The sequence below is a fragment of the Octopus bimaculoides genome, chromosome 19 (genome assembly GCF_046866305.1).
Source record: "Octopus bimaculoides isolate indiv1 chromosome 19, ASM4686630v1, whole genome shotgun sequence".
Taxonomy (NCBI): Eukaryota; Metazoa; Mollusca; class Cephalopoda; order Octopoda; family Octopodidae; genus Octopus; species Octopus bimaculoides.
This window is the reverse complement of record NC_142946.1, coordinates 47,926,637-47,939,392: the sequence shown is the minus strand read 5'-3', so window position 1 is coordinate 47,939,392 and position 12,756 is coordinate 47,926,637. Positions and strand designations below refer to the sequence as shown.

General features: G+C 37.6%; 1 protein-coding gene across 4 annotated transcripts in view; it reads left to right on the top strand.

The window, feature by feature from the left end:
- Window positions 1-12,756, top strand: part of LOC106868358 (WD repeat-containing protein 44) — a 59,950-nt gene that overhangs the window by 40,018 nt on the left and 7,176 nt on the right. For 2 of the 4 annotated variants that reach the window (XR_016237435.1, XM_014913574.3), the window contains exons 12-20: window positions 359-439; window positions 3,322-3,366; window positions 4,064-4,151; window positions 5,009-5,085; window positions 5,562-5,669; window positions 7,869-7,991; window positions 8,887-9,078; window positions 10,486-10,587; window positions 11,306-11,388. Coding sequence is in view for 2 of the 4 variants with exons in the window: in XM_014913574.3 (XP_014769060.1) it covers window positions 359-439; window positions 3,322-3,366; window positions 4,064-4,151; window positions 5,009-5,085; window positions 5,562-5,669; window positions 7,869-7,991; window positions 8,887-9,078; window positions 10,486-10,587; window positions 11,306-11,388 (899 nt within the window). In the remaining 2 variants the exon portion in view is untranslated. Of the gene's footprint in view, window positions 1-358; window positions 440-3,321; window positions 3,367-4,063; window positions 4,152-5,008; window positions 5,086-5,561; window positions 5,670-7,868; window positions 7,992-8,886; window positions 9,079-10,485; window positions 10,588-11,207; window positions 11,389-12,756 lie in introns of all 4 variants that reach the window. The other 2 variants (XR_016237436.1, XM_014913573.3) reach the window with 2 other exon arrangements.

The window sequence follows — 12,756 nt, the reverse complement described above, 5'->3', positions numbered from 1 at the left end:
GACCATTGTGGTACCAGTAATAAAAGCAGAAAGAGGAGCACAGTAGGATGGAGACTGGGGTGTGTTGGTGATTGACTTTGTGTCAGTTAGTAGAGTGGCCATTCTAGGAAATCAGTGTTGGTAGGTGTCTGTGTTTCAAGTTGAAGCAGCAACAACAACAACAACAGCACTATATACAAACAAATGCTCTTGTACACAAATGCAGGAAGGACCAGGGAATGAGTTGAAGCAATGTCATTGGTTTAAATTTTTTATATTGTTGTTATTCTGATGCTATTGTAAAACAGTGTTTGATGAATGATTGTGATTAAATATGTTGACTTATGGAATAAAAGAAATACAAATTTACTTTTTTCAGATTAAAGTATCCAGCAGTAACAAGGGACCATGGGATTTTTCTCAGCCAAGACTTCTTCAGGACTTGAGTGGAGAACACTCGGTAATATTAACATTATCTTTGCTCTGCTTACCGACACTTTGAAGTCATGTTTCATGATTATTGTTATAATGTGTATATATATATATATATATATATATATATATATATATATATACACCCTTGCACATGATTCCTGCAATGAGACCTTAGAAAGATCATTACATCCATGTTCCATGCTGGCATTGGTTGGATGTTTTGGCAGGATCTGATGGGCCCATGGACTGCATTCGGTTCCAATATCTACTTTCAAGGCAGCGAGCTGGGCAAAATGCTTAACAGTATTTCGTCTGTCTTTACATTCTGAGTTCAAATTCTGCCAAGTTCAAACCTTTGCCTTAGCTGTCAGTAAACCTCAATTAGGAATCTTTTCCACAAGTACCCTCCAGCATTCAATGGTATTATCATGGAAAAGGTTTACAGCAAACATTGCACATCGAGGGCTTTGTTGTCTTCCCACTGGAGACTTCATTATCAGCCTAAGCACTTCGATAAGGCAAGTACCCAAGAGCCATGAGATGGTGTTAAACCTATTACTATCATGTTTTCTAGAGAGGGTAACTTATAAAATGTTATGGGTACCAACGTTCATAGTTGCATCTAGAGAAATCTCTCCTGAGTTTCAGTAACAGAAACAAAACTAGCAGCAAAAAAAAAAAAAAGAGAGAGCGAAAGGATATGGAAGAAAGGTTTATGTTTAGGATCGTGGCTGTACTGTAACAAAGGAAAGTAATGCTCTACGTAATTCGAATGTTTAACTAATTGTCTTTTTCACAAATATTAAATTGTTTCTAGGATGGTATTGTTAAAAATATCTTTGGAATATACTTGCAGAGATTATAAATGTTATAATTTCTATCAATACAGAGTATCCAGGCTAAATTTGATGATTATTTTTATGCCTCCTATTTTAAGGAACAGCTGGATGTATTGGTGAACAGTCAACAGCGTTGGAGAACATAAATATTGAAGTTGTAATTCAGAAAAAGTTAGCTGACCTGGAGGACTGGAAGCCATTTGGATATTGGGAAGGAGTTACATGTGTCGTGATGATTTGCGTTGGGTGTCGAAATACCAACATCAGGATTGCTGCCTAATGCTTTGTGAACACTGCAAAGCCTGTAAAACATAACATGAACAGTTGCAGCAGAGACAACAAAGCTGTGGTTAGCAAGAAGAGATGCAGCTGGCATTCTGACTGCATCTGCATGCTGGTGTTCATCCAACAATTGCAGAAGAGGATGATAGAAGATCCAAGCAAGGGAATCCAGTCTTTGGCCAGAGAGCTGGGTGTTGGAGTCACCACTATGAAGCTTGCCCTGAATGAGAACCTTCACTACCACTCATACAAGAGGGGCAAGGGACAAATTCTGACAGCCAAGGCCAAGGAGAACTGCTTGACAAAGGCAAAGAAACTCCTGAACTAGCCGAGGCATCCTGTTGAACCAGGGATGATCTGGTTCTTCTCAGATGAAAAGAACTTCTGCCAGGACCAGTTGCACAACACCGAGAATACCAGGTAAATTACCTACAATCCATGGGATGTCCCACTTATCATGAAAACCAAGTTCCCCCAAACTGTGATGGCCTTTGTGTTTGTCCCTAGTAAGGGTGATGTCATGTCTCTCAAAACCTTTGAACAGGGCTGTAGACTCAATTCAGGTCGCTATGTGAAGCTGCTAGAGATTGGTCAATCCCTGGCTGGAGAGAATTGCTGCTGGATCACCATATGTGTGGCAGCAGGATTTGGCTCTTTGCCATACCTCTGGAAAGAGATAGAAGTAGTTGTCAAGAGAATTTCTATGACTCCTCCAGACCCAATTTCTGGCCTCCCATTTCCCATGGATTACTATGTGTGGAGCAAAGTAAAGAAAGACACCATCTGCTCTGCCTGCAACACTTAGGTCAAACTGGAGGCTAAGATCTTCCCAGGGACACAATGAGGAATGCATGTGTCAGGTTCTGCAGCTGTCTTGAGGTCGTGGTGTAAGCTGAGGGCAGCTACTTTGAGTAAACTGTTATATCCCAGCCATAATCTAGTTGATATTTTTTTGATTATTTTAAAAATACTTCTGTTTTTGGATGGGATGTGTTTTCTTTTCATTTTTATGCAAACTGTCAAATTAATCCCAAACACGTTGTATATTTGTGCCATGGAAAGAAAGGATGGCGGAAGCTCGAGAGAGGAAGAGAAACAAGTAACAGGAGTTGGTAGAGGACTACCACAAGAATGGGTAAAGAACAAGATATTTGCTGGTAGAGATTGGTAATCAAGGATTTGTAGGTCATAATTTGAGTAAGGCCTATGAAACTCTAGACATTTCTGAAGCTTACTGAAGAACAATTATCGAGAACAGCATAAAGGCTGCTGAGAAAGTGTGTAGAAGGTTTGGGTTGAAAAAAGGTGATTGATGCTGTCAGTAGGAAACCACTTGGACACTGACCTCAGTTTGATCAACCTAGGTCAGGTTGCCTGGACAAGGGTGTATGTTGTAAGGCCTGAAACAACAAGCCCAGTGACTCTAGGACACAACACTGACAATGGTGTCTAAGCACTGCATCTGTAGATGAATATTGAACTTGTTAATATTATTGTGTTTGAGTGAGGCAGGGAGCTGGCAGAATTGTTAGCATGCTGACCAAAATGCTTAGCAGCATTTTGTTTATCTTTACATTCTGAGTTCAAATTTTGTCACGGTCGACTTTGCCTTTCATCCTTTAGGGGTTGATAACATAAGTACCAGTTGAGTACTGAGGTCAATGTAATCGACTTAAACCCTCCTCCGAAATTGCTGACTTTGTGCCAAAATTTGAATCCAATATTATCACTTTTGAATATTTTCATGGAGTTCATCTTGTTTTCATAAATTTTATTCTGTTTATAGAATGCAATCTGGACCATGAAATTCTCGCCTTGTGGACGTTTACTGGTGAGTATTTTTCATTGATTACAAAATTTTAGAAGACAATTGTAAAGTTTATCATTAATATTTTATTTTCCAAGTAACAAATGTTATATCTTTTGGCTGAAGCTCTTGTCATCTCCACCTTAGCGAAGTTGGAGGTATTGTTTTCAGTTGTGTTTGTTTGTTTGTGGACAAGATATCTCAAGAACCACTGGATGGATTTAGTTGAAACTTTCAGGGATGTTTTGCCTTGTGACTGGCATGAACTGATTAGATTTTGGGATCAATCTGGTACCAGACAAGGATTCTGGGTTATTTTTCTGGGTTTTTTTTTTTACTTAATTTTTGAGAGCCGTTGGGTTCATCTTTAGTATTTTCGTTTGTGAGAGCAGTCAAGTTTATTTCAGATATTCTCATTTTAAAAATCATCTCTGGCTAATTGTTGAGAGGACATTGGTGTTGCCTTGGCCAAAGTTTCTGCTCTCTTGTCCAGTACCAGATTGATCCCAAAATCTAATCAGTTTGTGCCTGTCATGAGGCCAAACATCCCTGAAAGTTTCATCTGAATCGATTCATTGGCTCTTGAGATATCTTGTCCATGGACAAACAATACCTCCGCCTTCGCTAAGGCAGACGGAATAAAAAAATGGTTTTAATGATTTTTTTCAAAGAATTTTTCAAATTTAAGAATTATCTCAAATATCTTGTCTTAAAATTTCAGGCTACTGGTGGGCAGGACAGTGTTCTGAGAATCTGGATTCTAAAAAATGCCTATCTTTATTTCGAAGATATGGGTCAAAAGTATGCAGGTATATCATTCTTTTATTCTTATTTACTGGTTTCAGCAAGTGAGTTATGGTCATGTTGGGGCAGCACCTTCAAGGGATATTAGTCAATGATATTGAACCCCTTATTTAGTCTGTTCATCCTTTTATTAATCTCTATTTATCGAACAGCTGAGTTAATCTGAAGGTATGGCTCTCCTTGAAAAGCCAGTGACCTGCCCACTGAAGAGTAGATATCATAAGGAAGTTACACTGGTATACACACACACACACACACACACACATACACATGCATGCATCATCATCATCATTTAGCATCTATGTTCCATGCTGGCATAGGTTAGATGGTTTGACTGGAACTAGTAAGCTGGAGAGCTGCACCGGATTCCAGTCTGATTTGGCATGGTTTCTACAGCTGGATGCCCTTCCTAATGCCAACCACTCCAAGAGTGTAGTGGGTGCTTTTTACGTGCCACTGGAATGAGTGCATTTATGTGCCACCAGCATGGGTGCCTGTCACGTGACACTGGCATCGGCCATAACTACGATTTCACTTGGCATGCACACACATGTACACATACAAGGTTTGGCCAAAAAGAAACTGAATTTTTCAAAGCAACAAATTCTCTTACTTCTCAATTTAATCTACATGTTCCCCACAGACACCACTGTTGATAACCTGTTCCCAGTGTTTTCAGTGTATCAGCACGAAATACTCCTTGTTTCAACACAATATACTCCCTGTATCAACATGAAATACTCCCTCTATCAGCACAAAATGCTTTCCGTCTCAACATGAAATACACTGTTTTTAATGCTTTTCGAAAAAAACTTCTAACAGCTTCTAATTGTAATGTTTGTTATTTTTCCTATAATTTTAGATAAGATGTCCCCCTCTACATCCCGGGAAAGTTTGGATTCCACCACATCCTCTGAAACTTCCAATTTGGATAAAAAAGTAAATGCATTGATATTTCTTTCTTAACTGATTTTCATGTTTTTATTGTAATAAATACAAAAACCTTTCACTCATCGGCCAAGACTACGATTTCTTATTCAATTAATACAAGATGGTGAACTGGAAGAATCATTAGCACATGAAACAAAATACTGAGCAGCATTTTTTCTGGCTTCACATTCTGAGTTCAAATTCTGCTGAAATCAAATTTGCCTTTCATCCTTTTGGGGCAGATAAAATAAAGTATCAGTCAAGTACTGGGGTCGATGTAATGAACTTTATCCCTTCCTTCAAAAATTGCTGGCCTTGTGCCTTAATTAGAAAAATCATTAAATTAATTCAATTTCATTTGATTATTGAAATGTTTAATACCTCTCAAGTGATTGACATGTTCTTTTAAATTATTGTTTGAAAATGTTGTCTAAAGTATTTGTTTCACGTTTCAGTTATTATTTGTGGTTTTTTCATGTTTTCAGGGAATTGGACAAACTGAAGATGAATACAAAAATGCTCCATTTGTGAAAAAGCCTTTCTGCACCTATAGAGGACATTCTGCTGATCTATTAGATATTTCATGGTCCAAGGTAGCTTTCTGCTTTCTTACAGCCTAACTAGGTAATGTTCATTAAGACAAACTAAATGCCAAACTTGGAGAAGTTTGTTTGATAATATTCCAAACATGTTTTTTAAAACTGAAATTTGATATTCTTTCTAATATTTCTAACCTTCCACAACTTTTGAGTATTTTCAAATTATTGTTGTTTTAATTAGAAACTCTAATTAGATTTACATTTCAGCAACATATAAGAATTGAAGGAAAATATTTTGAAATTTGCAAGAACGACACATTTTCCTTACCTTTATTAGTTCTGCTTGTGAGTGGATTTGGTAGACTGAAATTGAAAGAAGCCCCTTGTATATATATATGTATTTATATCAATGTGTGTGTGTGTATGTGTCTTTGTGTCTGTGTTCGTCCCTCCATCACTGCTTGACAACCGGTGTTGGTGTGTTTACGTCCCCATAACTTAGCAATGATAGAATAAGTACTAGGCTTAAAGAATAAGTCCTGGAGTCGATTCATTCAACTAAAACCCCTCGAGGGAATGCTCCAGCATGGCTGCAGTCAAATGACTGAAACAAGTAAAAGAATAAATGAATATTGGGCAGGTGCGCCATTTTGTCACTTGGATCTCCTTAACTGGGTCTCTAATTTGAATTGGTCCCTCTCTTGCTTCAACTCTGCAGTGCTTGTCACATCAGTATGGTGATGCCAGTTTTAGTCTTTTCTATCGTTATTTATTTCTTTATTGCCCACAAGGGGGCTAAACATAGAAGAGACAAACAAGGACAGACAAAGGGATTAAGCTAATTACATCGACCCCAGTGCATAACTGGTACTTATTTAACTGACCCCGAAAGGATGAAAGGCAAAGTCGACCTCGGCAGAATTTGAACTCAGAATGTAGCGGCAGACAAAATACTGCTAAGCATTTTGCCCGGCATGCTAACGGTTCTGCCAGCTCACCGCCTTTCCTATCGTTATTACCACAGGAAGTGCTCTTAGTTCTAGATCACTTTGTGCCAACTCACCGGACTTGAAACTCACAGCATCTTCATCCAAATGTTGTTGTGCTTCCATGAATAAGGCCATCTTTCAATGGTCATAACTTTCTTTCCTCGACCTGCCAGACTTTGAAATTCTCTTCCGTCTCATTCTTTCAAGTCTTCATTTAATGCCTGTGTTCCTTGCTGGCATGGATTGGATGGTTTGACAAGATCTGATGGGTCAAAGGACCACAATGAGCTCCAGTGTCTGCTTAGGTGTGGTTTCTACAGCTGGATCCCCTTAATGCAAACCACTTTAAAACATGTACTGGGTGCTTTTTAAAGGAAACTTTCAAATAAATAAATTGCCTGTTCAACCCATTCTCTTTATTATATTGGTGACGTGTTCACTTATTGTCCATTCATCCATTTTCTCTGCCCGCTATTCCTGGGAGAGTTGTTGGTGTAGAGTCCTTTAGCATCTCCTCCATAGGGTCTTACCAGAAGCAACTGTTATTCTTTTCCAACTAGATTCCCAACCATTTCATTCTTGCTCTGCTCTCAAGTTTCCTGCTAAAATGGCTTAGTTTAAAGAATTCATCTTGTAATTCTTTCCTGTGACATTCTAATGACTTATTCTGGGACCCTAAATTATCAGCTGTTCTTCAGCGCCCTATCCCTATTATTTCTATTCTTGATTTTGTTTGTGTTCTTTTTACAGTTAAGAATCGATAACTAGGAATCTTCTTTTAATTTTCTGCAAATATGTTTTACAATGCCAAATAGCAGTTAGGTCCAATCTAAAAATGACTTAACTGCTATCAAACTCTTCAAAATTTTAAACCATTAGAAATTCCTCACATATTTAATGATTTTCTAATTTACTTTTAGAAAGTTTCTAATTAGTAAAAAACAACATTTTGAGACATTTCAATTACCACTGATTTCTTTTTCAGTGATCTAATTAATCTTTTTGATACCAGCCTGGCTAAGAGCCCCACTCCCACCCCAAATTCTGTAGTACAAATGTCTTGTTTTCAAAAATTCTGAATTAAAATCTTCCACTTTGTCTTAATTTATGTTCCCAACACTAACTTAATAATAACAGTTATTTTACTTTGTTTTATTTAAAATTAATTGAAACAAACACAGAGTATCTCAACAGAAATATGGTAATGAAGGGGTTAATTAAATCCAATTTTTTATTTTGTATTTTCATTTTTTCTATTCTTTAGAACTATTTCATTCTGTCATCATCAATGGATAAAACAGTACGGCTATGGCATATATCGCGACGGGAATGTTTATGTACTTTCCAGCATATTGACTTTGTTACAGCTATTGTGTTTCACCCTAAGGTGAGTCAGCTTTCAGCTAGGTTTCTATGTATTCCCTTTGATTACTATTTTATTCTGGTGAACCCCCATAGCCACTCAATGTTTAAAAACCAGTTTTATAGAAACTTCTTTCAAAATTCCTGTTTCGTATAATACAATCAAGAAGATATCTTTTTCTTTTTTTTTTTTCGAACCCATAATTGCCATTAGAACACCAGAAATTCTGGAAGCCATGTAAGGGTAATTTACCCAGAATTTCTGGTGTTCTAACAGCAATTTTGCATTCCAAATTTTAAAAAATCTTTTTGGTTTGTATTGTACAATTCACATTTCGATGCTTCTAAAAGAATAAATGTTAGTTTGTTTATATTTATATACATGTCCTATTTTGCTTTTCATGCATTAACTCGTGTAGGTTGAACTATGTCAAATGTTAGATAAAGAAACCTAGCTGTTTCTTGCAATAGATAACCAATACATACATCTGAAACCAAATCTTTTTCAGTGGCCCTTCAAATACTATTGTAGATCCCCAATTTACGATTTTGTTGTGTGGACCCACAAAAATTTTATATGGACCCCCCCAGGGTCCATAAAAGACACACACATGCATACACATGTACATGCACACTAACGCATACATGCATGTGTGCACACACGTGTACATTCATGTGTTCACATGTATACATGAATGTACAAGCTCACACATGTACACATGCATGCACACCATGCACACACATTCACATGTACACATGTATGCATACACATGTACAAGCACACATATATGCATACATGTATACATATGTTCATGTATGCACATACATATGCACATATGCAGATATATGTGCACATACACACTTGCACACACTCTTTGCTTCTTTTTTTTTGCCTATTTACTTTTATTTATCAATTACAGGATGACCGGTACTTTCTAAGTGGTTCTCTTGATGGCAAACTACGGTTATGGAATATACCTGATAAAAAAGTGACTCTATGGAATGAAGTGAGCAGTCCGTCTAATTTAATCACAACTGCTAACTTCTGTAATAATGGGAAATATGCAGTAGTTGGCACTTATGATGGTAAATGCATATTTTTTACAACAGAGGTAAGAACTGACTTTTATTTTTAACCCATATTTAATTATCATCTAAAAGGGTTAGGGTAAAAAACCCCTTTGGTCATGAATGACCATGGAATTACACTTAGAAAGTTCCCCTCTGAGGCACAAGTCTGAGCAAGGTTGTTTGTGGAAGACCAGCAGTCGCCCATGCACACTGCCCTTCTCTTTCCACACCACTGATGTTATCCAAGAGAAATGCAAAGGCCGATACAGTGTGACACCAGTGACATTGCAACTCATTTCTGAACTGGAGTAATATGAAATAAAATGTCTTGCTCAAGAATACAATGCAAAGCCCAGTCCAGAAATTGAACTCACTACCTCATGATTATGAGCCCAATGCTCTTACCACTGAGTCATGGGCCCTCACCAATTATCAACTAAAGCTAAAATATATACATCACCATTGTTTGAACATCCAGTTTTCTATGTTTGCATGGATTAGTGGTGGACTGGGTCTAAAAATATTGGTTGCCGGGAGACTAAGGGGGCTCAACTGCTACTACAAGGGAACCCATCCACAACTACAATGCTATCATTTAATTTTTTTTTTTTTTTCTGTTAAAAGTATTCTTTTTAACTGTCTACAAACACAGCCAGGCTGAAATAATTAATGCACTCTTCCGGGAGCGAATAAAAAATTCTCAAACTTGAGGGGATAGGCCTCTATATATAGATTCTAATGGCGCAGGGGTCCACTTGCCATTGGGCAAGCTGGCAACCTGACCAGTCCGCCACTGCACACACACACATACATACATACATATGATGGGCTTCTTTCAGTTTCCATTTACCAAATCCACTCACAATGCTTTGGTCAGCCCAAGGCTGCAGTAGAAGACATTTAATCAAGGTGAGTCCAAAAGAGAACTTTGATTTTCAGTTATAATTTTAGACAACATCTCTCTAATGTGTTTTGTCATTGTTAACCCAAAACATACTTTACTGTAAAATACATGCTGTCTATTTTTACTTAAAGATTACCTTTGTCAGTGGACAGTCTACCTTGAATTTTACACCAAATAATGACTTTGGTTATTTATTCAGTTTTGTTGCATTGTCACACTTGAGTGATCAGCATGACTGATAATTTCCAGCAACATAACACAAAGAACCAATTAGTTGGGCAGCATTAAAATCAATAGAAATTTCATTATCATTTTATAATTTGTTGGTTTTCTCATCAATCAGCTTGCTTTCATGCTGTTAGAATTATTCAAAACACTTTTGGTTACATAATTAACAAAATATTGACATATTCAAACCAATAGCAATAAGTTTATTGTGATCACAAACGGAGAGCACTATTATCATTTTGATCTTGTATTTCAGTTTATCAGTATTGATTTTTTCTGTATATTTTTTTTTTTTTTTTCATTTTTTTTATTTTAGCAACTAAAATATTCTACTCAGATCCATGTTCGATCAACAAGAGGTAAAAATGCAAAAGGTAGAAAAGTGACCGGTATAGAACCACTCCATGGTGAAGACAAGGTATGAAATCATTTTAAAAGTGTGTGTTTATTCTTCTTTCTTTATATTTTCATGTTTATCTGTGGAACATTGATTTAAAGAGAAACCCTAATTTGGGATTATTAAACATTTCATGAAGAATTCAGTGTAGCAGGGTTTTACTATCCCAGGGTGTGAATTGTAAAAAAGTAAATTAAATCCCTTGGATATTTACTACCTCAGGTCTTATGACTCATCCGGTTGACTACCTGGGTTCCATGGCATATAAGTGACCAAGATCGCAATATTCCCCTTGGATGGGACACCAGTCCATTGCAGGGTTCTTCATTCACAGCTGAGTGAACTGGAGCAACATGAAATGAAGTGTTTTGCTCAAGAACACAATGCACCTCTGGGTCTGGAGATTGAAACCAAGACCTTACAATCACGAGTGCAACAATCTAACCACTTGGCCATGTGCCTTCACCCACCGGGGACATAATGCCATAAACTTGACCAGATCTAAATTGCTGTCCATATCTTACCACCATGCAATATTGCATTTACACCTCCCTCATACTGTCTGCGTTTTGCACATACAGAGAAACTCTTTGATTCCTGTAAAGTCTTCAGATCTCTTAACTTTTATTTTCTTACTCTAGTTACTATACTTTCTCTAAAACTACCAGCACCATTTAGATGACTTTGGTAATAAAAGCAATCTACTATTCATGAAAAGTTCATGGACTTCATTTCACAGGTGACTAACCACTGCTGTGTGTGTATCACATTTAAAGTCTTAATTCTCTGTCGATTTACCAGAGATTACGCTGCATCTTTCAGGTACTCATCATTTTCACTGAATTCCAATTATTAAATCCTTACTTCTTTGCCCACTCTTTAATCAATTCCACTCACCAGATGGCACCAGAATTTTGTATTCTCTTTTACTAACTTTTTGGTCATTGTCATGTTGACCTTAATACCAATGGTCTCTCAGACTTAGAACCTTTTCTGAAGCTCTTTGCCAAATTCTCCAGTGTCATCAGCGTTTAAACTTATGAGAGACATCCGCTCTTGAATTCTTGTGTTTATAGCTTCAAAATTTCTAATTAATAGATTGGGTAATCACCGTTATCAATTAATGTCCATGTTCCATACTTGTAAGAGTTGGACAGTTTGTACTGGATGCTTTTCTCATACCACTAGCACTATTGAGGTCACCACGTAGCTCACAAGACTACAAAACCCAAGTGGGGTGGAGCTTTATGCTAGGAGATGAGGACCAAAGTATGAGAAGATGGGGGGGGAGTACAGGTTCATGTTGTAGAGGAGGCTACTTGGCTAAATACATTTAGGAAAGAGAGAGAAAAAATGAATCCCTAGTTGCTGTGGAGAAGTATATAATGATGTGTCCAGGTGGTGCCTCAAGATATGAGGTTAGAACAGAATTCCAGTGGATGCATACCCAAAACGCTCTTACAAGCCATTCATCTCTACTGAGTTTTTTTTATGCCCACCAGTCTATAATGATGACGTTACTGTCATCACATCTAGTGATAGACTCTGAATGAAAAGTCTCATAGAACTATGGAGCCACGTGGTTTAGTGGTTAGGGAGTCGGACTCATGATCGTAAGATTGTGGTTTTGATTTCTGGGCTAAGCAATGCATTGTATTCTTGAGCAAAACACTCCATTTCACATTGCTCCAGTCCACTCAGGTGGCAAAAATGAGTAATCCTGCCATAGACTGGCATCCCAGCCAAGTGGGGAATATATATATGCCATGAAACCAGGAAACTGACCCTTATGAGTCTATATGCCTCGAGAAAGTAACTTTACCTTTACCTTGTAGAACTACTTAATTTACTCCACCTCATCATCTAACGTCTGTTTTCCATGCTAGCATGGGTTCGACAGCTTGACAGGAACTGGCAAGGCCAGGGGCCACACCAGGTTCCATTGTCTGTTTTGGCATGGTTTCTACAGCTCGATGCTCTTCCTAATGCCAACCACTCTAAAGTGTATACTTTGCGTTTTTTATGTGGCACCAACACCAACAGGGTCACCAAGTATCTTGCAAAACAAAAACCACTCAACTGGGAGTGGGGAGTAGTATTGAGAGCGTATGGCTTTGTGCCAGTTGAAAGATTAAAGGTATAGAAGGGACAGAGGTAGGTGTCTTGCTGAAGAGTAGGTACATGGATACT